Source organism: Notothenia coriiceps, unplaced genomic scaffold (assembly GCF_000735185.1).
Source record: "Notothenia coriiceps isolate Sejong01 unplaced genomic scaffold, NC01 NC01_scaffold00009460, whole genome shotgun sequence".
In the NCBI taxonomy this organism is placed as follows: domain Eukaryota; kingdom Metazoa; phylum Chordata; class Actinopteri; order Perciformes; family Nototheniidae; genus Notothenia; species Notothenia coriiceps.
In genome coordinates this window covers 91766-118494 of record NW_011342161.1, presented here as the reverse complement: position 1 = coordinate 118494, position 26729 = coordinate 91766, and the positions used below count along the sequence as shown (strand labels likewise).

At 38.7% G+C, this 26729-nt stretch overlaps 5 protein-coding genes across 6 annotated transcripts in view; 2 read left to right on the top strand and 3 right to left on the bottom strand.

Annotated features, from left to right (window-relative positions):
- esamb (endothelial cell adhesion molecule b) overlaps positions 1-4032 on the top strand; it is a 41255-nt gene extending 37223 nt beyond the window's left edge. The window contains 3 exon segments of the mRNA XM_010770963.1: positions 1459-1581; positions 1664-1793; positions 2610-4032. Of these exon segments, the coding sequence (XP_010769265.1) occupies positions 1459-1581; positions 1664-1793; positions 2610-3072 (716 nt within the window). The 3' untranslated portion in view covers positions 3073-4032.
- A 988-nt stretch (positions 4033-5020) lies between these two features.
- acad8 (acyl-CoA dehydrogenase family, member 8) lies at positions 5021-8981 on the bottom strand. Its single transcript, XM_010770958.1, has 11 exons — positions 8795-8981; positions 8234-8334; positions 7697-7866; positions 7288-7397; positions 7112-7188; positions 6862-6999; positions 6618-6753; positions 6169-6266; positions 5920-6072; positions 5732-5834; positions 5021-5591 (listed from the first exon to the last, which is right to left on the bottom strand). The coding sequence occupies exons 1-11, from the start codon at positions 8910-8912 to the stop codon at positions 5536-5538; spliced, it is 1260 nt and encodes a 419-aa protein (XP_010769260.1). The 5' UTR covers positions 8913-8981; the 3' UTR covers positions 5021-5535.
- Positions 8982-9013: 32 nt separating this feature from the next.
- Positions 9014-12454, top strand: thyn1 (thymocyte nuclear protein 1). The gene is made up of 8 exons (XM_010770955.1): positions 9014-9347; positions 10492-10550; positions 10631-10794; positions 10879-10947; positions 11079-11171; positions 11260-11355; positions 11440-11590; positions 11659-12454. The coding sequence occupies exons 2-8, from the start codon at positions 10502-10504 to the stop codon at positions 11703-11705; spliced, it is 669 nt and encodes a 222-aa protein (XP_010769257.1). The 5' UTR covers positions 9014-9347; positions 10492-10501; the 3' UTR covers positions 11706-12454.
- Positions 12104-17028, bottom strand: LOC104945311 (vacuolar protein sorting-associated protein 26B-like). Of its 2 annotated transcripts, none has more exons than XM_010770956.1 (6): positions 16352-17028; positions 15200-15356; positions 14849-15013; positions 14183-14361; positions 13955-14097; positions 12104-13100 (listed from the first exon to the last, which is right to left on the bottom strand). In XM_010770956.1, exons 1-6 carry the CDS (start codon positions 16572-16574, stop codon positions 12963-12965), a joined length of 1005 nt encoding a protein of 334 aa, XP_010769258.1. In that variant the 5' UTR covers positions 16575-17028; the 3' UTR covers positions 12104-12962. The 2 variants fall into 2 exon arrangements, with proteins under 2 accessions (XP_010769258.1, XP_010769259.1); XM_010770957.1 differs by having other exon boundaries at positions 14183-14358.
- An 827-nt stretch (positions 17029-17855) lies between these two features.
- jam3a (junctional adhesion molecule 3a) lies at positions 17856-26332 on the bottom strand. The gene is made up of 9 exons (XM_010770954.1): positions 26183-26332; positions 21355-21426; positions 21163-21276; positions 20821-20973; positions 20151-20350; positions 19499-19598; positions 19198-19324; positions 19034-19085; positions 17856-18955 (listed from the first exon to the last, which is right to left on the bottom strand). Exons 1-9 carry the CDS (start codon positions 26244-26246, stop codon positions 18920-18922), a joined length of 918 nt encoding a protein of 305 aa, XP_010769256.1. The 5' UTR covers positions 26247-26332; the 3' UTR covers positions 17856-18919.
- Positions 26333-26729: the final 397 nt, after the last annotated feature.

Genomic DNA, 26729 nt, shown 5'->3' with positions numbered 1-26729 from the left:
TCTGTCACAATTGGGTCTGGTTCTCCGCAGCTGGTTTCCAAGCCAGCGGATTCAATAATCAGAGAGGGATAAGTGCATATCACATTTAATAAAGTTACCGATAAAACTATGTTTTGTGATTTCACAACTCACAATTCAGCAAACTACTTACAAGCAGCAGCAAATGATCGTACAAAATGTCTGTCTTTTTCATTCAGTTACACTTGGGGAGGGATTTTCTGTGCTTCTACTGTTGGCAGTGGTTTGTGTGCACCTGCCTGCATTCACCTCCTGGTGGTGCAGTGGCAGATGGTGCAAACATAACACAAAGCTCATTCAGGACACCCAAACTTTGGGAGGAAGGCAGCTGTTTAGATTGATGACGATGACTGAAAATTAAAGATTTTCTGGTTTCTCTCACATTAAAATGCTGCTTGCTGGCATAATGCGGAACCTTGACGTTCAGCCGGGATGATTTGGATGAGTCCCTGTGTTGCATTGCTTTCTCTCTGTGGGGATTAACAGGCGCACCGGAACACTTATAAAACACCCACCGGAACAACACTTTAGGACTAACACCCACTGTCATTTCCTCACGTTCCACACGAAAGCAAAAAAGCATCAGAGAAAGAATGTGACGTATAAGATTGGATTTCAGAGGATTTCATGTGATAAGTCCCTCATAAAGCGTGTTTATTTTCTTACAGTCCATGTTTGCTACAACACGGCGCTTTAAGCCAGATGTGTGAAGAAGAACAGATTGTGTTGAAAGGAAATACCCAGTTATGAAAGCACTGAGAGGGATACACACACGCTTACAGCTGTGTGATAACCTCAGTGTGAGAACTTACTAAAACTAAAAATCTGCTGAAAAAAAACCTCATTATGTAGCAACACTGCATTAGCCTCTGCAGAGCTCTCTGCTGATGGATACAACATAAATAAACCATATGCTGTAGGGACTGGAAGTGGGCCAATAGTGGATTAAATGTTGCGTTGTGAATGGAATCAGTAAATAATAATTCAACGCCACCATGATATGTTGTTGCACAGAGAGGGTATCACACATTGTCAGAATATCTCTGTGTTGAACAATACATAGTTCGGTCGTAAATGAAGAGGAAAATATAACACTTTTTCAATAAGTGAATCTGGAATCAGTGTATGTATTTCATGCATTGTAAATCACAGTTCACAGCCACATTTATATCACCTTATCCTTGTATTTATGGTCAATGATGGAAGGTTTATGTCCCTTATGTACATGATCTACGATAGATTTTAATAAGGACATCTCCCTATACAGTTCGTTCTTGCAGTAAAGTTGTGTTTGTTATTCTATAATTGTAGTTCCCTAGTGTGTGATACTGTGGTATAACAATTTCATGTCGACCTGTATAGTATTCTAGTTGTACCAAGCCTACTTGCACGGATCACATAAATATATGATCGCTACATGTATTTAACCCATCTTTGCAGATGAGAGACATGGCACCCTCAGGCTGAGCAACCTCACTAAAAGCATGTCAGGGAAATACATCTGCAGAGCCATCAACACGGCGGGCTCCGACAGCTGCTCCATTAACCTGGAGGTTATCACCTGTACGTACAGAACACAGTATGCCTACCACATCACACACCAGGCACTGTGTGTCTGAATACTGATCTGTCATCTGTTTCTCAGCTTCCAATGCAGGAATGATTGCAGCTGCTACACTGGGGTCCATAGTGGGACTGGTGGCCATGGTGCTCTTCCTCATATTCATACTGAAAAGGAGAAAGGACACTGAGGAGGAGATGGCCAACGAGATCAAGTGAGACATTTAATACAGCATGTAGTGGTTCACATGTACAAGCTGAAGCTATCCATTACAACAACCCCTTTATACATTCCACATACAGAAAGTGTATATTTTTTACATGCAATAAGGAAGGAAGAGGCTGTACTCATATTCAATCTTTTTATTAATTTAACCACTAAATAATTAAGTAGGGCGAGCACTTCCTTTTCCTTGCATTTTTCCAAAAGCAACAGTCTATGCCTCTGCATTTAATAATTATGACATTGAGTTTATGTAGATAAATGCAATGCAATACTTTATTCTGGATTCAATGCTACTTGAATTTCTATTGCACTGTGTTTCAAAAGGATTTGATCAAATATTTTACACGACTATTCTAATCTGGAAGCTATAGTCATATATCATCAAATAAGATTTAATGTACAAAAAGTGCTTTTATAAGTTGCTCCACCATGACCAGCTAAACATAAAATACCATGTTAATAATTTTTACACTATATAGGTTTATAATATTATTACACTAAAGCCTCCTAATAAGTACTTTGCGTCTAATAGCTCATTTTGATATCAATGCATTTACAATTAAATGTATATTTTGTTACTTTAATATTATTAAAAGTAAAATTTCACACAATGCAATAAATGCTGTCTCAGAAAATATAGGTCATCCATATTTTCGCAATACACACAGTTTTGCCAGTACTCAGAAAACAGTGAAGCTGAATGTGTGTTGCCCTATTTCCTGCCTGTCATTTTTGACATTAGTAATTCTAATAATTATGAGTTTTTGCTTTCTCTGCGTTCCTCTCTTCTTTCTTCCTGTTTCAGGGAGGATGCTCAGGCACCAAAGAGAGTATCATGGGCGAAGAGTAACACCGGCTCTGACATCATATCCAAGAACGGCACGCTGTCCTCCATAGCCACCAGTCCTCGACCCCGAGACCCCCGCCATCCTAACTACAACTACCCATACTCCCCGGCGTCCACATCAGACACCGGCTCAGTTCTCCACGCCTACCAGCTGCGACCTGGAGAAGCCAACACACTGCAGGGTCTCCCGGGGTACAACAGCGGAGGAACCCCACGCAAACATAAGAGACCCCGCTGCACAAATGGGGACCCTGCGCAGCTTCTGAGGAGCCCTGCGGTCGCCAACAGGACTGAGGGGGCTCAGCCTCAGGTGCCCCCTCCCCTCGCTGTGTCCCCACAAATGAGCTGCTCCACTCTGACACACCTGGGCTCTGTAGCCATCATGGTGCCCGCGCAGAGCCAGGCCGGGTCGCTGGTGTAGGCCGGCCGGAGGACAGGGGTTAGGGGGGAGAGAAAGTATGCCTTGAAACTCAAAAGTACTTTCTCTGTGAAGACTTATAAGGATGTGAGAGAAGAAAACGTCCCGCAGGTCCCTTTGGTTGTTCATTTCTTTTTGTAAGAAATATATTTTTTATTTACTCTTATTAAGAGATCTTTAATGATACCCAGTAGCATTAGGATTTGTAGGCAGTGAACATAAAAGGCCAATGTTTTCAGGAGAGTTGTTGACTTACTAGAGTTTATGGATACTAACCATGTTTCAGTTCATTTGGCAGTTTGCTTTGAGTTTTGCAGTTCTTGCTAAATATATGCTGGCCAAATTTGTGTAATAACTGTAGCCATACAAGTGTATGATTTCATTTCTACAGCTGTGTAAAGATGCATTTTCAGTCCCTTTCTCTCAGGCTAAAGGCACTATGTCAAAATCACAATTCAGGTATTTCAAATGTATCATTCTTGCTTTCTTTGAACCACATGTACGTGTTATGTGTTCACGTACTGTAAGTTTTGTTTTATTGAACCTACTGCAATATCAGTATGGTTCAATGACAATGTCTGCTGGGAGGACATTTTTTTTTTATTTGCCTGTTATGGTAGTTGGAATGTTACCAACATAGTAAGTACAACATGTTGAAGTTGATGGTTTCTTACTATTCTGTTCAAAGGTGCTTGTTTTAACTTGATATAATTACTGTAAACACACAAGGCCACCAGTCAGTGAGATAATGACAACTTCTGGCTGTTGGTCTTGTTTGTTTTCTTGTGAGTATAATGTAGCTCTGAAAAAAGATGTGGCACTAAGCTATGCTGAGGGTTACATGTAGCACTTTTACTGCAGTTTTGATTGTTGGTCATTTTTCTTCAATAAAGTGTTCTGGAGTGTTTGATTTTAGCATGACTCATCTTTATCACTTTACCTATAAATATATTTGTACTCATGCAAAATAAATCACATTTAATGACAGGACATGTACATAATACCTAGTTAAGTGTGCCAATAAAAAGGCTGATTCCTTTTTCTGTAAACTGAGATTATTTTATTTGGAGTGTAATCAGCAGACATCATTTGAAATGTGACATCAATACATAACCCATAATACCCAACCCACTGTGGCATTTCAAACGTCATGGATGGGTAACAATTCAGTAACCTTGACTATAAAGGAGATCTAAAAGGCCACTTCAGGCACAGATATGCTGAGACTGCAAGTAATATACATCTGTGATATACAGTGGAAAAAACACACCGTTTTATCACTGATGTTAGTAATAAATCCTTTTAAAAATAGGAAAAAAATCAAAACATCTTGTCACAAATTGTGTGAATCTGTAGTCGTTTTTTTTTTAATTAAAGAAAAACAAGATCACAATATATTCACACTAGCAACTTTGCAGAAATATTTCGGTTAAAAATCTAAACGAAACCATTTTTTAAACTATTCTTAGAACATTACATCTACTAGAGGTGGTGTCTGTAATCATGTGATGTAGCTACCAGCACGGTGATGCCAATATCAATCCACCAACTATTAAAGGGATTGACAGGATATTTTATACATGACCCGAACAGGATCAATGCAACTTAATTTGGTGATCCAATGATTTCTCTAGCACTGCCATCAGGTTGAACCTTTTGGTAAAGTATTTCATGCTCCATTCAGGTCTGAAAAAACTGGTGATCCCTTACATTTTCACCCAGCACCACCATCAGGTCAAGTTTTTACTTTTTTCTATGACCAAATACTTGCAGTTCGTGTGGGATTCCTATAAGTAACACATGTTAGCATGCTAACAGGCTAAGCTAAGATGGTGAACGGGGTAAACCACAAACCTGCAAAACATCAGTATCACTGCAGAGCTAGCATGGCTGCACATACTTGGTGTTCTTTCTGTCAAACATTTTTATTGTTCATTAGATGCGGTCTGTACTTAAATAAAATATGCTTTGTCTTTTTAAATTGTACATAACTTCAGCTTTTGAGTTGAATGCTAAGGTTTGTATGTTAGTGTAATATGCCATTATTCAGCATTTTGTATATGCTGTATAAGCATTTCTTTAAAATTATAGCCTGTAATTTATTTATTGCTTTTAGAGGAAGTGTTGGACCTGAGGAAATGTTGACCTGCAGGTGGCACTACATGTAAAGTAAGCTAGGGATTGCCAATGTCATTGGGATTTGTCCTCTTTGAATGACAGCTGTTATTGGAAATATGTGTACATTGTTAAATGGTCATCCCTTGAGCCTTGCTGCAACAGAGTAGCTAAACATTTTAAGATAATAACTAATATCATACTAGAAAAACCTATGCCTTACTGACTGGCTTACCACACGTCCTTAAATGACCTTTTACACTTTAGGAAACCAGTCACACAGTAACAGGAAGAAAGACCATAACAATATGGTCACTGTTCAAATCACACATATCCAGGGGAAAAGGTTTATCATGATTCCGTCAGCAGATTACGGGAAATGATCATCCTCATCACTTCGTTTGTGCCTTTAGGAGAAAAAAAACAAAGGGTATGAGTCACACAAAGAAAACAAGCACATCAACTATCTTAAATAAGAGGAAATCTGTGAGATTATAATCTGATACACATGAAAAACCAGGCTAAGGCGACTCCTAAAAAGGCTCACCCTCGAGAATCTGATGCACTCTGATGTCTCGGACAAACTGCTGCACTGCGTAGTCTTTCAGGTAACCGTACCCACCGTGCATTTGGAGAGCATCGTTGCAGATCTGTGAAATGAATTAAAAAAAAAAAAAGGTTAAAAAATGAGTTTTTTATTGAACAATTCCTCTTGTATTACTGAGTGTTACTTACATTAAAGCACTCGTCTGTGGCGAAGAGTTTGGCCATAGAGCAGAGAGAAACGGCATCAGACCGGTTCTCCTGCAGCGCTGTGGCAGCTTCACGCACCATGAGGCGGGACGCAACCAGCTTGGTGGCCATTTCTGCCAGTTTGAATTGAAGATACTGCCCAAATGAACAAACACAGTAGCAAATCAAGAAAAAACGTGTTATCACTGGCAGGAAATGTGACCTAATACTGTGGATGAGGGATCTTCTAACCTGGTTGTTGGAGAGTGTCTCTCCAAACTGCTTGCGTACTAACAGATGATCCCTCGCGAGCTGAACCGAGGCATGTGCCGCCCCAAGAGAACAGGAGGCTGTTGGAAGAGTTTATATAGAAACTGTAGATTAAGAAGCTGCTGATGGTCATGTTAAGATAACAGAAAAAAAATGTTTTTAGAGTTTGCTTCCGTTTGACTAATGATTTTCTTTTTAAGGAATACGGTGTTATTTCCTCTTGGAAAAGTGTAATAATCTTGAATTAAAGCCAACCACCAAGAATCTCCACTTTTTTTTTAAACCTTATGCAGAATATTTGTTTTTGGACCTTTGCATTTCAAATATCAAGATAATTACTGTCATTTTATCTAGCTATGGGTATACATTACATATTTGGGCATCACTACACACTGGTAACTACTGTACTTTGATAGTGTTCTCCTCCTCACCAATATTAATTCTTCCTCCATTCAGGCCTCTCATGGCCATGTTGAATCCTTGTCCTTCCTCACCCAGCCGATTGATCACTGGAACGGCACAGTCCTCAAATATCACCGCCCGGGTCGGCTGGGAGTTCCAACCCACCTGAGAGCAGAGAGTAGAACGGTTACTGTGACTGACTCCTGCCCTCTAGTGGCTACCAGCAAACACTCCAGAGCAAAATCATTAAAGTCAGCAATCAAAGGACTTTACCTTTTTTTCCTTTTTGCCAAAACTGAGGCCTGGGGTTCCTTTCTCTACCACTAGACAAGAGATGCCTTTAGGTCCTTTACCTCCTGTTCTGCACATCACAATATAGACATCTGTGTCTCCCCCACCACTGATGAAGGCCTGAAAGTCAAAGACATGTTTCTATGTTTTTACTGCTTTTTTTTTTAGACAAAACATGTAACCATTATGAAGGCCTAAACACCAGATAGGGAATAGGCAGCTGTGGAATTACCTTCGAACCATTGACGATGTAATGATCCCCTTTCAGCTGAGCAGTGGTCAGAAGTGAAGCAGCATCACTGCCGCTGCCTGAAGTCAAAGATCACAGGTTTATTGTGATGATGACTGACACATTTCTAAAAAACTATGTTATACTTTGTTTTTTTACATAATATACAATGGACTGACCTGGTTCAGTGAGACAATACGAAGCAAACTTGTCCATCAAACAGAGATCAGGACAGAACCTCTCCCTCTGCTCATTATTGCCAAAAGTGTCTATCATCCAGGCACACATGCTGCAAAGAAAACAGCTTGGATTGAATTGGGAGGCAAATACATGAACTTAATCTTGGAAAAAAGTCTGATTGATTTGTTTTGAGATTATGTAATGATTCTCAGTTCTGATAATTTGCCAAACAAAAATGTCCTTTAAGTTACAAAACGTTCTATTGAGTCAGTAAATGTAGTTATTTGGACCTAACACAACCAGCCTCAAGTCAACCTTTGTCCTCCTTACATTATACACACACAAATAATTCAACGTTTTCTTAATTACAGGGTCCAAGTAATGTATGACATAAGGGGGGGGTTTTACTTGTGGATGCTGATGTAAGCTGTAGTGCTGACACATCCTGTGGACAAGGCCTCAAAGATGATCGATGTGTCCAGCCGAGAGAGACCCGATCCTCCGACTTCCGGCTGGACGTAGATCCCACCAAACCCCAACTGGGCTGCCTTTCGCATCGTCTCTACTGGAAAGATTTCCTGGGGGGAAAAAAAAATAATACCCATAAATGTTTATGTTAAATTATAACTGTGCACATTGGAAAAATAATTATCTGTTACATCATGTGTTTGCATCGGATTAAACTATATTTTTGGCAGTAAAAGAAAAGCTGCTGAGACATGCAGGTTATCCACAGTTAGGTATGAGCTGAAGTAACTTTTAACAGGCGAAAAATTCCAGAAAGACAGTAATGAGAGCTCAATGTTAGGATTGTCTCCATATGTAAACCAGATAGTTTACAGGTGCTCATTAAGGGACATTTCACCAAGAGTTTCCTGTGGGATGGTCAAGTGTTATGCCTTGACATCAGCTGATTAATAGACTGTATGGCTTTCTCAAACATACCTTTTGGTCCCACTCTGACATGTGTGGAGCCATTTCATTGGCCGCAAAGTCAAAGGCCATTTTTTGAAATTCCTTCTGTTCATCTGTGAGTCCATGAGAAGCTGTCAACAAAGAGCAGAGAGCATATATATACCATGGTGATCAATATGGAACGGAAAATATTCCATCATGCACAGATACGGGAGTATTATGTGTGGGCTTTTTTTATTACATGATAAAGGTAACATATGTATTTTACACTCTAACTGTCGTGGATATCTTCAAGCAGCATAGGATGCAGCAATAAGAAAGCATTGGAAACTAGCAAATTCCCTGACAAGACCTGAGTGGGGCGGTGCAAAACTAACCAATGACAGCTAGGTACCGGTAACTGTAACAATGAAGCCCTGAATGGGATGTGTGATTTTACTTTATTGTGTTTTATTCACAGTCAATAATAAACACCAACACCGGTCTGGTAGCTAACAAAGTTCAGTGCCATTCAGGCTTTCTTCCACAATAACACTCAGCTGTCATATGACGTTAAACTAATGCTCACAGTTTTACTTGTCTGGGACTTACGGTCGACACAAGAAGCTATTCCTCGTCTCTGTGTGCTTCTGTTAAAAGATAAACGATGGTTCCTGCAGATGCTGGAGCCCAGTCTGGCAATCCTTGCTAGAGGTCCGATGGTCGCCATGTTTACCTCCACAATGTTGTGGGATGTGTTCGTTATGTCACTCTGCCGCTGCCGCTTCTTCTTCTGGGGCTTTAAAGGAGGAAGGCATTCAGCGTATAAAGCGCAATGCCGCCATCTTTGGGGTGCGGGTAACATATTCATTTAACATATTATTCCTGTTTTTCTCTGATAAAATCACATACAATTATAATGATGCTCACATCTGCTGAGAAATATAGTTTCCTGTCGCTCGTGAAAGTGGTGATTAGTTGCTCCCTTTGAGGAACTTTGGAGGGTAAGGACTCCAAAGGACATCTATCTCTTACAACACAAACGGGAGAAGCTGGCAATAAATCAAGTGCACCAATACGTTTGTTGACGTCACGTGTTGCTGCTAGTGCTTTCACCGCGGGTTTTGATGGTTGACTGCTTACCTGGAACATTGCTCAGCTACAGGTATGATTTATCAGTGTTTAATCAGAGATTTTGCACTACTGACAGAGCTGCATTATAATCTGCATTACTTTCAAATGCCTGGCGCGTTTAGTTAAGTTTACACGTGTTGCCAAGAGTTCTTGAAGCTAGCTAGTTTCTGCCATCCATGTACGGGTGAAGTTCGTTTTACATTGGGAATTCACAATGTATTTTACATTCCGAGCACTCTTTCTTTACTGCAGGTATTCCTAGGGTCCAGTCCACCATTAAAGTACTGTTTGAATGACACAAAACCAATATTATGTTTAATGCTTCCGTTCCAACTTGCTTATATTAGTGAACATTATGGTTACAAATATAGTGAATTTGTCTAATATGGCACACGGTTTTTCCATTACTTACCAATAGCTTCCATGAAACCCAAATATTATTACCACATTGGACAAAAAACTTTCTTTTATATTATATTATATAATTTTATTTTTTTTAGGAGAATTTTTTCCAATACTTTCCATGTAGTGCGACTCCAGATCAATGCATGCTTATTCAAATACAGTGGACAAGTAGTACAAACCTCTTTTTATTAGGTTTTAGTGCATCTTTTATCAAATCTGAAGTGTCTTAAATGGAAAACTCTTGGATATTTTCAACAGCTTCGATATCATGTGATTGACTAAATTGAAGATTGAACAACACTTTAAGATTAGGATAAACCTCTGTTTACAGGATCGTTGTGTTTTTTCTACTTTAAATAATTAGTGGTTCAAAAACTTAGCACCAAAATCCAATAAAAGGTCCAAAGGTATTGGAAAATATAATGTAACTAATATGAGCAAGTAATCATGGAGGTACAGAGAAAAAATATTAGTTTTGTGTAATTCTAATGGTATTTTACTCATCATCCCTAAGCAAGGGGTTTAGTTGTGAGCCAACCATACTTTGAAAGCTGTCACTGAAACTGAATAAAAAGATCAGTCTTTTTTATAACTGTCTAAATATCCAAACTAAATCAAACTTTACCACAGATCCCTTACATTCATACAAAACGCTATGCACAGCTATGGTATACAAATTGTAAGAATGTTAGAAAACGTGATGCTATTGTTAAGGTATATTGTATATTGTCATATCAACCCTGTTATGTTTGAAACATGCGTCTTTATAGACAGTGAGAGATGCCGCCAAAGACGAGGTCCAGAGTGAGCAAAAGAACAGCAGATTCAGGTAAGCAAAGGAAGTGGGGGTAAAACTTATGTTCTGGTACATTATTTTCTCATGATTGACAATTATTGCTGCAACAATAGGCAAAGTCAATGATGACGCTGACGAAATGGTTGGAGGCAAGAAGAAAGCTGCAGCTTCTGTTGAGCCGTTAAAAACTAAAGACAGCTCAGAACCTCCGCAGTACTGTCGCTGGCTGATGAAATCTGAGCCCGAGAGCCGCTTTGAGAAGGAGATTGACCTGAAGGTAAAGAGCCACATCAGCACAGCCTGTTTTCCTAAAAATGTGAGTGGGTTGCACTCGTTTGATGCTTGTTGTTTCATCCTTCAGTTTGGGATCGAGGAACTGAAGGCTTTGCCTGATCAGACTGGCTGCTGGGACGGAGTGCGCAATTATCAGGTAAATCCACACAACTGGCTACTGCTATGAAAAGCTGTTTACCTGAAATAACACATCAATCTATAAAGTATTTTTGATATTTTTTTGATTTTATTCTTCTCTCTGTTCATGGACTTTTCCGCCATCTGCAGGCACGCAACTTTATGAGGCAGATGAAAGACGGGCAGTTGGCTTTCTTTTATCACAGCAACTGCAAGGATCCGGGGATAGCAGGAATCATGAAAGTAAGTCACTCTCTCCCCCTGCTGATTATATTATAATGATTAAAACAAACCTACAAACATGATATTTAGCTGGATTTATCTTTTCTAGATTGTAAAGGAAGCTTATGTGGACCACACTCAGTTTGACAAGAAAGATATCCATTTTGATGCCAACAGTAAAGCAGACAACCCCAAATGGAGCATGGTAAACCCCCATTTAAGAAGAAAAAATATATAAATTCATAAAATAATTGAACATAAAGGTTAACCTTGTTTTCTTCTCTTTTAGGTAGACGTCCAATATCAAAGAATGGTAAAGCGTTATATTCCTCTGTCTGAGCTGAAGAAGTACCACCTGCAGCACCGAGCCAAGGGAGGGCCTCTGAAGGACATGGGACTTTTCACCAGAGCCAGGCTCTCTGTGCAGCCCCTAACCACTGGTAAGTGAACGCATCTTTCAGTTTGCATTGGGCTGCTTATGAACCCTCATTCTGCTTTTTCTCTGCAGAGGAGTTTGAGTTTATCCTGACTTTGGAGGATAAGGAGCCTTTGTGAGGATTTGGACCAGATGACATCATGAAGCAGCATACACAGCACTGTTTATCTTTTTTTTTCTGAAGTAATAAATGTATTGTCAAATTATGGCTATTATCCAGATTTGACACACACAGCATACAAAGCCTTAGAATTGAAAGAAAACAGCAGCAGTATATAAGCTTGTAATGTTTTTAGGGTTGCCCTTTGCTCAAAGAACGGCTCCGAGCCTTCTTTTATTGCCATAATTCAATTTGTGTATAGAAGCAAAGTTCTATTTCACAGTCTGCACTATGCCCAACTGTCATGTGGGGTTTTCACTATATGGTCCATCATTTCCCACCCTGTCTGTTAAGGTTTATCATGTTGCAAACACTTACATTCCTGGAAAACAACAAAGTCTGAGATCGGTTTTTTTCTTCCATTTGGCATCAGTTTATTTCACTTCAGGGACAAGGAATACTTGATTAGCATTTTGCAAAAGATAGATAGTTCTACTGCAACTCTTTCTCTGGTTAAAAGACTAAACGTATGTTAAAGAGGCAGGAGGATTTCATTTGCTTGGTACACATAGGCACAACTTTCAAGTCTAATGAAGATATTACAGAGGATTTCATACTATCAGACCTTAATACAAACACTCTTTCCTAACACCACTGGAATGCTGATGCAAAGCACATGAACATGAATGGTCACTCTGTGGCACCATGTAATGTATAATCAAAGTACACAAGCTGGAACAGGATAAAAGGTTTTAGCTGGTCGTATTTACAAATCAAAACAAGACAAATGTGTTCAGCAAGATAAAGCAGTGCAAAGTTATCTCAGATTTCTTGACCTTATAACAGTGTTAGGAATGCATTTATTAAAAGGTGGAATGTTGGAGATATATTTCAGAAAATGCATGAAAAATTCAGTTGCATTGATTAAGAGATTAGAAATTAGTTTCCTCCAAAAAAGCATTATTCAAAGTAACAGACAGCTTAAAAATTCCATAATATCACATGAAAGGTTTTAACAGTGGATATTGCAACAGATGATTAGTTTGATTCCCATAAAGAAAAGAAAAATGCATTATTGAAGGACAAGACCAGCAGCCCGAAGCTGCTTCAAATGCCTCATGCAAACTGTTTCATTGTTCACATACTGCATGTGTTACTGTATGTCGGTCTCCCTTCACTAGCAGCGGCTACTATTAAAACAGCTGCTTAACCAGGTGTAGTATAGTTGGCGGCAACCTCCGAGTCTAGTGGACGAAGACTGGAGGTCTGCGGCCCCCTACCCGCTCTCCTCCCTCGCAGCCTGCTCCAGAGCGCTCTCCGAGGCGGCCGAGCCCTCGAACCTCTGAGAGGCGATGGCCGCCTGATGGGACATGCTCTTCCTCACCACGTCACCCTTCCTCCACAGTGTGATTTCCTGCATTTCAGTTCATATTAAATTATTTCAATATTTACTGACTCCTTATCCATAGAAAGGTAAAAACAATGTCAGTAATCCTCGTGTTGCTCTCATCAGTGATTTGACTTTATTTGATCATCATATTATTTATACGTGTCTATCTACTGTCAACACACATGCCATTATTAACTAGAGTGGATTACTGTTATCTAGTCAGTGTTGTATATTTAAAACAATTTAATTGATCTATTCAACTTTTTGTGATTTGCTATACAAATACATTAACTAAGTAATGTATAGCTAAATCAAATGCTATACTGACTACGATTGTGTGTAAACAAAAAATAAGATAACAATTTTAAAGCAAAAAAAAATAAGTAGCACTTCTTCACAGCTAAAATGAATTCTTTAAAATTGCTACTTTACTCAAGCAACAGACCAAAACTAACATATTTCATTTAAAACAGAACAGCAGCAGGAACAAGACATATTTCTCTTTGGCTTGACAAACAACCCAAATGACACATTTTTGACAATCAATTTACGGTTTTCGCAACTATTACTGTTTTTGCAGTAAGTATACAAACATCTACCTGTTGTGCTATTTAGTGCAGACAGAACGTGATACATTGAATGTGCTGACAGACATTAATAAACTTCATAAAGAGAAGCTGTTCTCAAGATTCAATGTGTCCTCCTTATGTAGCTGAGATCTAATCCTAAATGTATTTTCTCCTAACAACATACTCAGCTTCTTACAAGTAGTATGTACAGCAGTATAATTGGGACACAGCTAGTATTTTCCAAGAATGTTTTTTATATTCTTTAGAAGAAGGGATTACTGAGATTATTATGAAACATCAGAAACCTACCTGCTGTTTGAAGTAGCGTCTCTCCTCCTCGTCGATCAGCACCAGGTTCAGGTAGTAGCGCACAGAGAACTTCTTGTTGATGTCTCGCATCGTGGGAGTCAGATCATAACCAGCCAGAAATAACCGGATGGGAATGGACTCTCCTGAAATATGAAATACATTAGAGGTTGGATGATATGAACATTCACTTTAGTAAAATAACTAAAATGACTAATAAGTGGCGTTTACCCCGGACCGGAGCACCGTCCATGATCTCGTATTTGGCGATGGTGTCGTTCTCGTGGTACACACTGGGGCCAGTGCCTGTTGTCTCACGCTTGATGATGTCAATCTCCATGTGCTTAATCTTAATCCTCACCAGCAGGAAGTAGATCTTCCCCACAATTACATCTTTCAGATGGTACCTACAGTAGGGGTCAAAAGAAGGCAAGCAGAAATTAGACAGAGGGCGCTTAATAACAAGTAGTTTAGTAACTGCGTACTAATGTTTGCTTTAAACACTTGGCCTCTGGAACTTGCAACCTGCTAAAAGTTTATAGACAAAGCAAATAGTTAATTCAATATATTAGGAATAATGAAAATAAGTTAGTTGCAGCCCTAAACTCCATGACTGATGTGGTTATACACTCTCTGAAACACACTAAACCACTATTGTACACTCTTACACTTGTGTTTGCTGAAAGCCATTTAGGAACACTGTGTTTATTTTGTCTTCCGAGTGTGGGATTATTTTCTGAACTGAATTTGCAATGATTTCAAACTTTGGGTTTAAAAATGTTCTTTAAAGAAAAGACACTTAATATAAACAAAAAAGTTAAACTTAAAAGTCGGTTCATGTAAATAAATGGCAACAGATTATTCAGTAATGGTGTTTTTCATCCCTAAAATTCTTACTTGGATTTGTTGTACTCAAACTCAATGTGCAGACAGTCCTCAATGCCAACTTCCATTTTAATGGAGGAGTTGAGTTCAGGGTAGGTGCTCAGCGTGTGGACCACAATGTCCATCTCTTTACTGATGTCATTTAGTCGTCTGGTCACCGTGGCACGAAGGAAATATCTGAAAATGGAAAACAGCCTTTAAACAATACTGTTCCACATATAACCAATCATGTATGAGGAACGGTAAACTTAGACAACACCAGGTGTCAGTTCAAATGCTCTGTTTGCATATGAAAGGTTAGAGAGTGACACTTACAATCATCTATTACACAGCCTATAAACCAGAGTCAATCATCAAACACACCTTAGTTTGACGTTCTGGCCTGTGTAGGACTCGTACGGTTTTTCCACATGAGTGAACTCAAAGTCGAAGGTTTGCGATTGAGTTATTTCACCCGGTCTTGCAAGATCTTTCACCAGGGAAACAAACTCATGATGGTTTCCTCTGTCGTAATACAGCTCTAGAACAGAAATAAGTTATCAACAAACACAATATAAGAGAAACAAACTTTAAGATTCATTTACCCCTTACATTGGAAACTTTCAAAAGGCTCAGATGTTGTGATAAGAGTTTTGGGCAGATATAATATAATGGGCCATTTTGTCTTTCTATCTTAATGTTATGTTTGCTGTGATCCTTGCAATTGCCAATTCCCCTTTTTCATTTGTGCCCATGTGGACATTATTATTCCATAAACAGTTTGAGATTAAACTTCAATATCACCTTCATTTGTTGTTGCACTTTAAGTTATTTATTGGCCCCTATATTTCTGTCACAGTCATGGCAAAGGTCCAAGGATAATATTGATGATAACAGAGGGCCTGGCCCCAGCATCTGCCTCTCATACCAGTCTCAATAATAAGCGTGCAACATTTGTAAAACCCAGAAAATTATTAAACATAATCCATTCATTTTTCTAGCTATTCTGCAAGCTAAGCAATAAAATAAGAGTTTACACAAGTTAGTAGCATATACACATGTCTTGCGTTTAACAAAAAAAGTTGGTTAGAACAGTCTTCTGGACATATTTTCAGTAAAGTGGTAGTTGTAATTAAAATACGTTCCCCATGTTTTAACTTTGTGTTAGCCTTTATCATTTTGGGGGAGATTCGGATGATAAGCTCTGTGACTAATGTTATGATGATTGACAACTTGAAAAACACACCTCTTAACAACATCTAAAAGTTAGCTAACCCTATTACACAAAAACAGTTCATTTGTATACATATTCATAAAGAGATAAGCAATGTGTATTCATATTTCATTGAAATGCTGTTCAGTTTCCACTCCCCATAACAATAATTTGTACTCTCCCTACTTCCTAATCGAAATGCTTTTTACATTTATATTCCATAACATGGGTGTTGCCACAGGATTGACTGTGTTGTTTACATGAACTGTATGAAATCATTGGTCAAAATATGTATGCAAATATCTTCTTTTTTTTTAACCTACCTATTTGGCCAACAAATTCAATTTTGATGCCCTGGTGCTCCAGCCTCTTTCCGGGGTTCTTCAGCGTCACATTCACCTTTCCACTGACAGTCTCGCCATCATAGAAAAGAAAGTATTTATCTTTCTTTCCATCTTCACTTTTGTGTTCAGCTTTCTTCCGCGTTTCAGCGTCATTCAGGACAACATCTATTTCTGCACTTTGCCCAAAACTAAAGAAACTCATCTTGCTTATCGTAACGCCTTGTTAGCAAACTAATGCAAAAACCCTTGCAATGTTTTGAACTAGAAAAACACCAAACACACAATAAGGCCTGTGTGCGACCTCAGTTCCCTATCGGAGCACAAAACACACTATTCAACATGGAAAAAGTCGACGATATTTGACAGAAGACTCCACATTAGCTACATGTCCATACCGACGAAGCAAAATAGCAATACGACGGCACAAGGAAAACGCACAATAACACGTCCATCAGCAAATTAGCCGCTTCCCTTTTTCTTCTGTTGACCAGAATATCTTCAGTGAACGGTCCACACAGGCCACACACTAGTCTGCTCCGTAGTGATGGCAAGTTTCGCTGTGTGAATGTTATATTACATGTTTGTTTTCTGTAAGAAAAGACGTTGAATGTTGTCAAATGATCAGGATGTACGCCACCTGCATTAGGTTAACTACTTCCGGGTGGATGTTTTTCAAAATAAAACCTAATGATGGTTTCTGAAACCGGAAATAAGGCCTTCTATATATTATTATATGTATTATAAATGCATTGTTAGTGGTGAAAAAATAATTATTCAGCCATTCAGCCCCGTTTTGTTAATAAAAGTAGCAGTCCCACACTTAAATCAAAGTCATACATTCATATTGTTTAACTTGAGTACATATGTTTACCTCTAATAAGACACACTGTAATAACAACGTTTCTGTGCATTAATTAATTGTGAATACATGTTTTCATATTTCTATATGGAGACTGTGTATATAAAGCCATGGACCTATATCCTCTACCATGAACATTACATGTTACATTAATACCTTCTCATCTTTCTATTACATTGCATATTTGTTTAAGCGCATGCTGTTTACCTTAATACTATCCTTGGACAATTTGTTAATTTCTCTGCAAACTGCAACTCAAAAAACTGCAAAGCTCTTTCATTTTAATTCAGATATATTGTATATATTTGTAATAGTGCGGCAATTTTCTTCTATGTTTCTTGATTATTGTGATTGCTTCATTTTTTATTTCATTTTCTCATTCTATGTTCAAATCATGCACTAACACAGCAAAGCAAATTATTTGTATGTGAATAAAACAGAAACCTACTTGGCAACATATTTCTGTCTCTTTACAGTTGACGAACTACTTCAAATAGTTGGATGTTGTTAATATGTTCCCCTATGCTTTTCTTGACACCCACCAACGTATGAATGTTTCTTAGCTTTTTCAAAATCAATTTGACAATATGCATGAAACATTTGAGTCTTCACAACATGTATGGTTCAAACGTATTTAATAGTACCAAAATAACATGAACATAAAGCATTAATAACAAAAAAAACAGTGGACATTATACAACATTTCCTGAGTTGTTACACAAATCATTGACACTAATGTTTGAAATGACAGGCTCAACACTGTTAACACGCTGAACAGTAAATACTGTAAATGTATTTCCAACAAACAGTTTTGATGCAGTATTTACAATAAGGTATGGAGTGCAATGTATTCAAATCAAAAGAAAATGTATGCATTTATTTACATTAAATACTGAGTCAAAACTGGACAATATGTCCAATACTCAACCAAATAATTAGTAAAGCACAGAAGGTCACTTATACACAGAAACAGCACTCCATAAATCATACTTCACCACCTTTATAGTACATATTGACTTTGCAGCATACTGGGATATATGGTCTTCAAACTCACAGGTTACTATGTACTTGTTTAACTTGTTATCATCTGTGAATATAAGAAAGGCTGATAAATTGTGCCTTCTGAATTTGATCTTATCAGCCTTTTACAGTCTGCTGCCTATTGCCTGTATAACGACAGTATATACAAAAAAAAGGTTTCAACTCTTCCCAGGGTGAAACAAACGTAACAGATGTATCTTAAGAACAAAGATAATGTAAAGGAGTTTATTGTGTTTATTGTAAAACAATTTCTATGTACTCAGTAAAAAGTTTAAGAATTATAAAATAGGATTTGTTCCAAAAACTGTGAAGGAATGTAGCTCCCAGCATCTTCTGCGATGACACCATGGGCCAATTATCAAACTCCACAAAGTTGCAAATGTGTCAAAATAAACTAAACTAGTAAAAAACTAAGCTTTTAAATCAGACAGAGTCGAAAAAATGCTACCCAGTTATAAAAAACAAGAAGTAGGGCAACAAAATGATATTATAATACTTTGGCAATCAGTTGACTTGGATTTGATGTGCATTAGAGAATAATGTGCCATTTCACACCTCAAACTTTACCATCTGGAGCATCGTTGAAGCAAGCTAACCTCGACAGTTGTACTTAAGTCCTGCTTCCATGTTGTCCTCCGTCTCAGCCGTCAAATTATGAATGAAGACTTGTGGCGAAAATGGCCCTGTGAAGAACAGTCATTATAAATTGAGTATGCACAACTGATCCTGAGAGTATCATTTGCTGTGTTTGTTCTGTTTACCTCATCTGCATCACCATATTCAACACCCTCATTCTGTGCTGGCCAATTGTAGCTAAAATAAAGAGGATAAAAAACACATAATAAAATAGCACATCCTTAACGTATTGTAGCATTAAAGACAGAATAACATATTGCCTCTTTCCTTCTTCAAAGTTTACACTCACTTTTCGTTATGCCCTTTTTTAGAGAAGCATCCACGCTTAAGGGAATGACAAATGGTGCCAGCCAAACCGAAGAAAACAACCACTCCACCAAAGGACTTGAGGAAAATCCCCAGGATGTCGACGTCATCTGAAAGAGGACACAGAGTTAAGTTGCCGAAGATGTGTCAACTATTATGATCTGTTTACATGTCTTTAACATGGTGCTGGAAGCTATCAGACCTTTGCTGCTGATCCCTAGAAAACTTAAGATAAACTCTGATATCTTGTGTTGGATTGAAAATAGTGACGTTTAGACACTCACAGACTTCCATCATTTGTGAGGGACACTGTGCATATCCGGCATCATTCTTCGCCTGGCAGTAGTACTCCCCTGCGTCCTCCTTTTTCACTATTCGAAATTTCTAAAAAGACAATTTCAGCATTTTTTCAGTGCAATGACAGACAGCTGCATCGTCAACACATTTCTCCTGTTCCTTTGGCTGAGGATACATTTTTATGACATTTTGTAAACACTTGCTAGTCTTACATATCGGGTTGTTACATTACATTTTATACATGTTTGTACATTTTATGATGGCAAGTTACATGCTTGTTATTTTATTATGTCTTTGAAGTAAACACATAACCTCAGCTTGGGATGCAATATTATCTTTCTTTCATTTGCCAGTTTTAGGTTTAGCTTCCTCTCTGGCTTTCTTTTAATGCATGGAGTAATCCTGCTATTAGTCATACGATGGGTAAGGTTTTATTCAGATTAAGAATTTCACATTTACATTAGATAAGCTTTGATGTATCCCTGATACTAAAGAGTCCCATCCACAAATAGAATATCAAAAAAACTACACTTGTTCAACATTGAACTTACATAGATGCTATTAAAGAGATAGTTCATTTCTAATATTGTAGTGAACGTAATGTTAAATATTGCTAATCTTAATCCTTGTGTTTCTCACCAGGCCTCCAGTGTCAGGGTTGATGCTGTAGGAAGTGTTGACCGGCTTGGGGGTGTTTTTGGGGTCCTGAGCGAGCTCCTTGTTGTTGTGGAACCAGCGGTACAGAGGGGCGGGGAAGCCCTCGTTCTCCAGGCAGCGCAGCTCGGTGGATGTTCCAACTGTGACCGCCTCAGGCACGCTGCAGCGCGGAACAGGTTTCACTGCACGCACACACGCACACACACACACACACACACACACACACACACACACACACACACACACACACACACACACACACACACAACACATCAATCCACTAAAAGCACTGACTGTTTTTGTTATTGATTAACCTTTCGACTTTCTATTCATGTATTAAAACAATCACTTGAAGCATTAAGTATGTCAAATAATCCTTACTGTTAAAGCACAAGCACTGATCGACTGAATTAGTGGAACATACTGCTGGCTGAAGTTTCATATTTACAAGTTTTCATCTACGGTTGACAAGAAAGCAAATAATCGGTCATACTGTTTCTTTAAAAAAACATAAAATGAGATGATATGGTTTTAATATAAACACTGAAATGCAATTTTCTGTAAATGTATTAACGCGCAACAAGGTACATTTAGATGTATTGTAAGTCAATAATAGCCCCTTTCAGTGATGTATGGTTCACACTCCCAATACCTCTCACTGCGAGACTAATCAGTATCTCATCAAAGTCTCTCTGATCTTCGATGGCGGCCACCTCGCAGCGGTACTCTGCAGTGTCAGAGCGGGTGGCGTTGAAGATCAGGATGTTGGCTGGCTCTCTGAGCTGAGCTCTCTGGTCCAAGTCCCCTTTGAAAAGAGGGAAAAACACTTTACAATTGCTCATTCATATACACAGCCTGACTCCACAGTTGGGAAAACAGAATTCAATGGCAAGTTCTTTCAAGGTGCCATTCATTCAGCTTAGCTTGAGTCCTGAGACATTACTTTGAAATGCAGCGGTCGAATGGTGGATGGGTTTTCTTTCAAGCGGTTTACCTGCTATCCTGTTTTGAAAGTATACGTAGCTGGGGACACCGTTCTTAATCTTTTTCCATTCAATCCTCGGGTTGTTTGTTGAGATGGACTCTATTAAACAGGTCAGCTCGATTGCTGTGGGGGAAACAGAATGCATCAGGAAAAGGAAAGCTATTTTCGCTAAATAGGTTAAGTGTTTTTTTAGCAACTCACGCTCAAACTCATTCGCCCACACAATCTTGTCCATGGTTCGGAGGATTACCCCGAGTGATGATGGGATGAGACCTGCAAAATTTAAAAAAGAAGACACTTAATGCTGAGTTACCCTGATGGCACACACATGCGTTTTCATTAGCAGACATTATCAACTGGGCGTGTTGCCTAATAACCAGTGGATTAGAATGATAAATATAGAACCTCTCAGAGAGCTGGAGTAAACATTTCTTAATAATCACTTCGTATTTCTGGTTAAGAAGACAAACACCTGGGGCCAAAATGACTAAGATTTTACTTTTTTTTTTAAAGATTTAAGGCCTAAACTGACTCAGATTTTTGGAAAGTATTTTATTTCGGCCCTTTTATAGGGCTTAATTGGATAACAATTTGGCTGGTGATGAAACATGGAAGGAGAGAGCACGTTTTTAATGATAAATCAACGCAATACAAATATGTTGTTGTTTTTTCTTATTTTTTTGCTTTACTCTTATGCAATTCATATTGAATTAAACCATGGCTAAAGTCAAAGTGCTGACTCTCAGCTTTTACGCTCTTTGACGCACCCTGGAGAGCCAGTGTGGGAGGAATGTTAGACACAGTCTCTACAGTTTGGGAACAATGCAGAAGGAGAATAAGCCCCATCATTCAGAAGAGTTTTGAAATGCTGAAGTAAATCATCTGACCCAGTCTAACTGAGCATTTGTTTCAATTACTGAAGACCAAAGGCAAAAAGCTCCTGAAAACACAAGTCAAGTCTCAAAAATGGATCTGCGTAATAGTCCATTGAAGTAAAATAGAGACATTTCTCTCAGAAACTAAGTGGATATGGTTGTCTGATTCAAATCTGAATTGAAGCGTTTGAGCATGTGCGGTACTAGTTTGATATCACTAGTATTTGGATGACTATGTGCCTCTGAGGAATAGCTGTAATTGGTCAATGATGAGCCACTCATTAGATTAGAACATTGTGAAACATTACAAGATATTGGTTTTATTTAATTTAATTTCAGGTTTAGTGAAAGCACTTCTTCCTTAAATGGTGACACTAATTTACACTGAGGTTTACAGGATAAATAATGTATCAAAATCCCTGAACAAAACAAATCAGGAGCACGAACATAACTCAGTGGGAAAGTGCTTCAATTGGAAGCATATTTAATCAACCGTCGTGTTTCCCCCCGGCACAAACAACACATGAGATATACTTATTTTAAGGTCAATGCTTGAGTGCACTGCTTTGAGCAATCAGTGTTATTTTCTAAATGCCACTTTAATGGCAAGGGGCATTATTCACAAGTTGTGTCAAACATGGGCCAGCCGAATGCCGATTTAAGGGGAAAATGAACGAGAGCGGAGCAAAGAGTGTGCAACAACGAATTAAGAAAATGTGAAAATTACAATTTATAGTGTACACATAATTCCACGTGTCTGATTTTAAATGCTGATGATAAAAAAGCAGGTTTCCGCATTCAACTGGTACCCCATACTCAACCTAGTGTGTCCATGCCACTTCCTAAGGCAATAATTACTGGGTACACATGCGACTAACAGCAACCATGCTGAGTAATGAAAGCATTATGGCTCCCAGTGGAGTAAGGGGTTTTAAACGACGGCTGGAATTAGATAATAATAATTATCCATGCAGGCCTTGTACAGACATCCCCTCCTGTTTGCCCGAGGCACTGTGCATTCTGACTAACTATCTATTTATTCAGATCAGCCCCATTACCGCACCAGTGACCCTGTGATGTATAGTTAGCAAGTTAGACGATGACATTGATGAAAATGTGTGTCCTGCCAAAGCATCCGCTCATATAGCACAGCTGCGGACACTGACTGAGGAGATGTGACTCCCAGGTCTCAGCTTCCGTCTCTCTTGCTGACTTTCCCACCCTGTACATCAAGAAGCTATATTTAGCCCAGCTGTGACTGGACATCCCGGGAGACACACGGAGAGCTCGTCCAACAAATGCTCCCTTGGCATATGTGAGACAGACAGAAGAGTTGTGGGCTGAATCTACAATGGCGGCAGAAGCTGTCCTCATTCTAAAAGTTTACATGACCAAAAAAAAGGAGACGAAAACAAAACCTCAGCGCTTTTGTAAACTCAATCGTTTGATAGAAGCTGCTACGAGCACACTGCAGAATCATTACATTACAACAACAAACAGTGATTATTTCAATGATTACAACATTGAGGTGTGTAATGTGTTATTCTAAGTTTACAGGAAATTCGTTTTTAATAATGCTGTTCTGCTGAAGCACTGTGTAACAAAACCTCCTTAGAGGTTTGTTGAATGTCATCGTAATCTCTTCTCTCTTTGGCCAAACATTACCAAAACAAACTACAAAATGTTCCATAGAAATCCTTCATTTTACAGTCCAAAATAACTGATACTGAGAAGTTGGAGTGTGTTGCATGCAAACTAGGGTTACAAAACCAAATGTGTGTACCAACTGCACAATCAGGCACGTTGTAGACATAATTGATTTTCTTAAAAAAGTAGGCCGTGGGAAAGTATAACCACCGTTAATTAACATGACAATGGTGAGCTAATTACTAATACGAGCTTAGAATAAAAGCATTCGCACAACAATGGTTGGTCCCCCGGTGACACAATGTAGGTTTAAGAGAAAATATTATTTTTGAATTACGAAAATAATCTCAGCGCTTGCTGGAAAGCAAACACAGGCTCAATTGTAATCCCTGTTTTTTTGTAATGAATAGACAAAGTAGGTCTGCAGTCTGTTCTGAGAGAAATGTGCTATTAAATGGCCACATTCTGAAATCCTCTTATGCACTATAGATGAAAACAACATGCCTATTACTGAAACAAGAAAAAAATTGTTGAACCATGCATCTATAAAAAGCTTTTTCCCAAGACATTCCAGTGAAGTCACTGCAAATATTCTGAGGGCGGAGATAGCTGCAAGCAGCACGGAGAGGTGTAGGGACCAAGGACCATTGAGATGCACAACATATTGGAGGGACTGTTTCAAAACAACTAATCACTCCATTAGAAAACTATGAGGCATCCATGTTGTCCTAAGAACATGAGGAAAATGTAAGAGGGACTTGAAAACTGTTGTTTTGTCATCTGAATACATTGTAGGCAACACAGATGAAACTGATTAGGAATAAGTAGTGACACTAGGACCCCAGAGGACTGCTCCAGTAGGTTTCATCTTAGCATTGTATGTGCCACACTTCATTAACTAATCTTAATACTACATCCAGTGCAGATCCCACATTTGACAAGATGCCACATTCTGAAGGATGAATTAGTGGGAGATGTTGAGTTACCGTTACATTGTTTTCATTTGATGGACTGCTGTTACCATCAAGAACACATTTTAATGAAAGTAAATTAACACTATTTTGCTAATTCATTAATTTAAGGTTATGTAACCTGAAAATATTTGGGGTTTGGTATTTAGAAAAATAGATATAGAGATTCCTTAGACTTTTCACACATTTTATTGATAAAATGACAACAATAGTAATTTGTTAAGGTGGAATGATTTGTCCAGGATTAGAGTTCAAATCAACTGGATGTGAAAGGATTAACATAATATTCTTCTCTAAAAAGTTTAAACTATGCACCAATGTGTGCAAGTTAAATGAAGCATACATTTAACAAATATATATTAATTAATTATCTAAACCTAAGGGCAGTCTAAAACTGGAGGGCAGAATTGTAGACTGTTAACATTAATCTAAATACTTTAATTATGTTGTAGAGAGTCACCACCGTAGCAGCAGTATAAAAGATTCAGTGAGCTACATTTGCAGACTCAGTTTCAGAACCAAAACATACTGACAAGAACATAATAAATGAAGCCTTGCCTTGTCACGTGCGTTGTTATTTGATTTACGCATGCAGAGGAGCTGGGTCAAAGGTTCACTACTAACTGACGAAATGGCCCAATTTTTACTCTGCAGGGTGACCTCGGACCAGCAGCAAATACCAGGGGTATGCAACACATCACCCAGGCCAGCATCAGCTGCATTGATCAGCTCCACAACTCCAGCTGTTGTTGTTGGGCAGGGATGATGATGAGGAGGCATGTCATACTCTCCAACCTCCTACATGTCTGATTCTTCATTTTCAGCACACTAATAACACCACCCTCACCATCATCAATCAGCATGTGACCACTAAAGGTCATACACACACTGGGGTGGGATTCAATCTGGATAGAGAGATGGCATTGGACGAGTGGATTTAACAATATGAACTCGCATACATGTGATTGTCTGTTATTAAGCACTGTGTGCACAATGCTGTGCACAGAGTACATTATATGTATTTTATTTGAAACTCTCTTGCAGATGATGTGATTTATGTTAGCTTTTATCTAGGGGCTGAAACGACAGGTCTCCTTATATGTCACCATGTATTTTTCCGACCGTAAGTTAACGTTTTGCTTTCCTTTTTTGTCCTGGAAATGTCCTGAGAGTAACTCGCTCCTACAACGCTGGTTTCGAACGGCTCTGGTCAGCCAACAGTCATATAAATTCAACCGTTAAAACATGACAGATGCTCTTACAACTACGTATTTTTTCCGTTTCACTTGCATTACAACAACGTACTGATACCGTAAACGGAAAAATACCCCAATGAATTTGTAAACGTAAAAAAAAAACAATGCATACCGATACATCTTGCTTACAATGCAATATGTTTTTGTCAAGCTAACGTATGTGTCGGAACCATAGACTGTCGGAATGTTGGCATTGACAACTCCGTTACAGCGTCGCCGCACCTCGTACAGCGCAACAACGTTATCATGATAGCATTGTGGGGAAAGAAGAATAACTTACCTAAGCTTGTGTAAACAACAAAACAAGCGATGAGTCGCGGAATCGCCATCTTGCAGAGTCTCATTTGTCGGTGACAGTAGCACACAGTCAGCACCTCTGAGAGGTGATGTTCACGTTATGAGGATGGGGGGCAGAACAGACTGGTGGATGTTGCCATCGACGAGTTTCCATAGCTACAAGCGTAGAGGGGAAAGAGCCCTCAACGATGCCTTACAGGCGGTAGGTGGAGCCAAAAATGTACTCTCCTCCTTTTCTGTTAAAGTTAAATATAGATAAATTAGACATTTCTCTATCAGTCAATGCTTCAACCTTAACGATAATAATAATTACTCATGTATTCAAAAAAAATGTATAATGTTGAGGTTTGTTCATTTGTTTGAACAAAACAGAGCATTGCAAAGGTCTCACTTTGGGCAAAAGAGCAAGTTATCAAATTTGAGAAGCTTGAACCGTAAAATATTTCCCAGGAAAAATGGTTAAATGATTATCAAGCAGTTGGTGATGATCGACTAATTATGTCAGCCATAATTCTATTGTCAGATTTGCT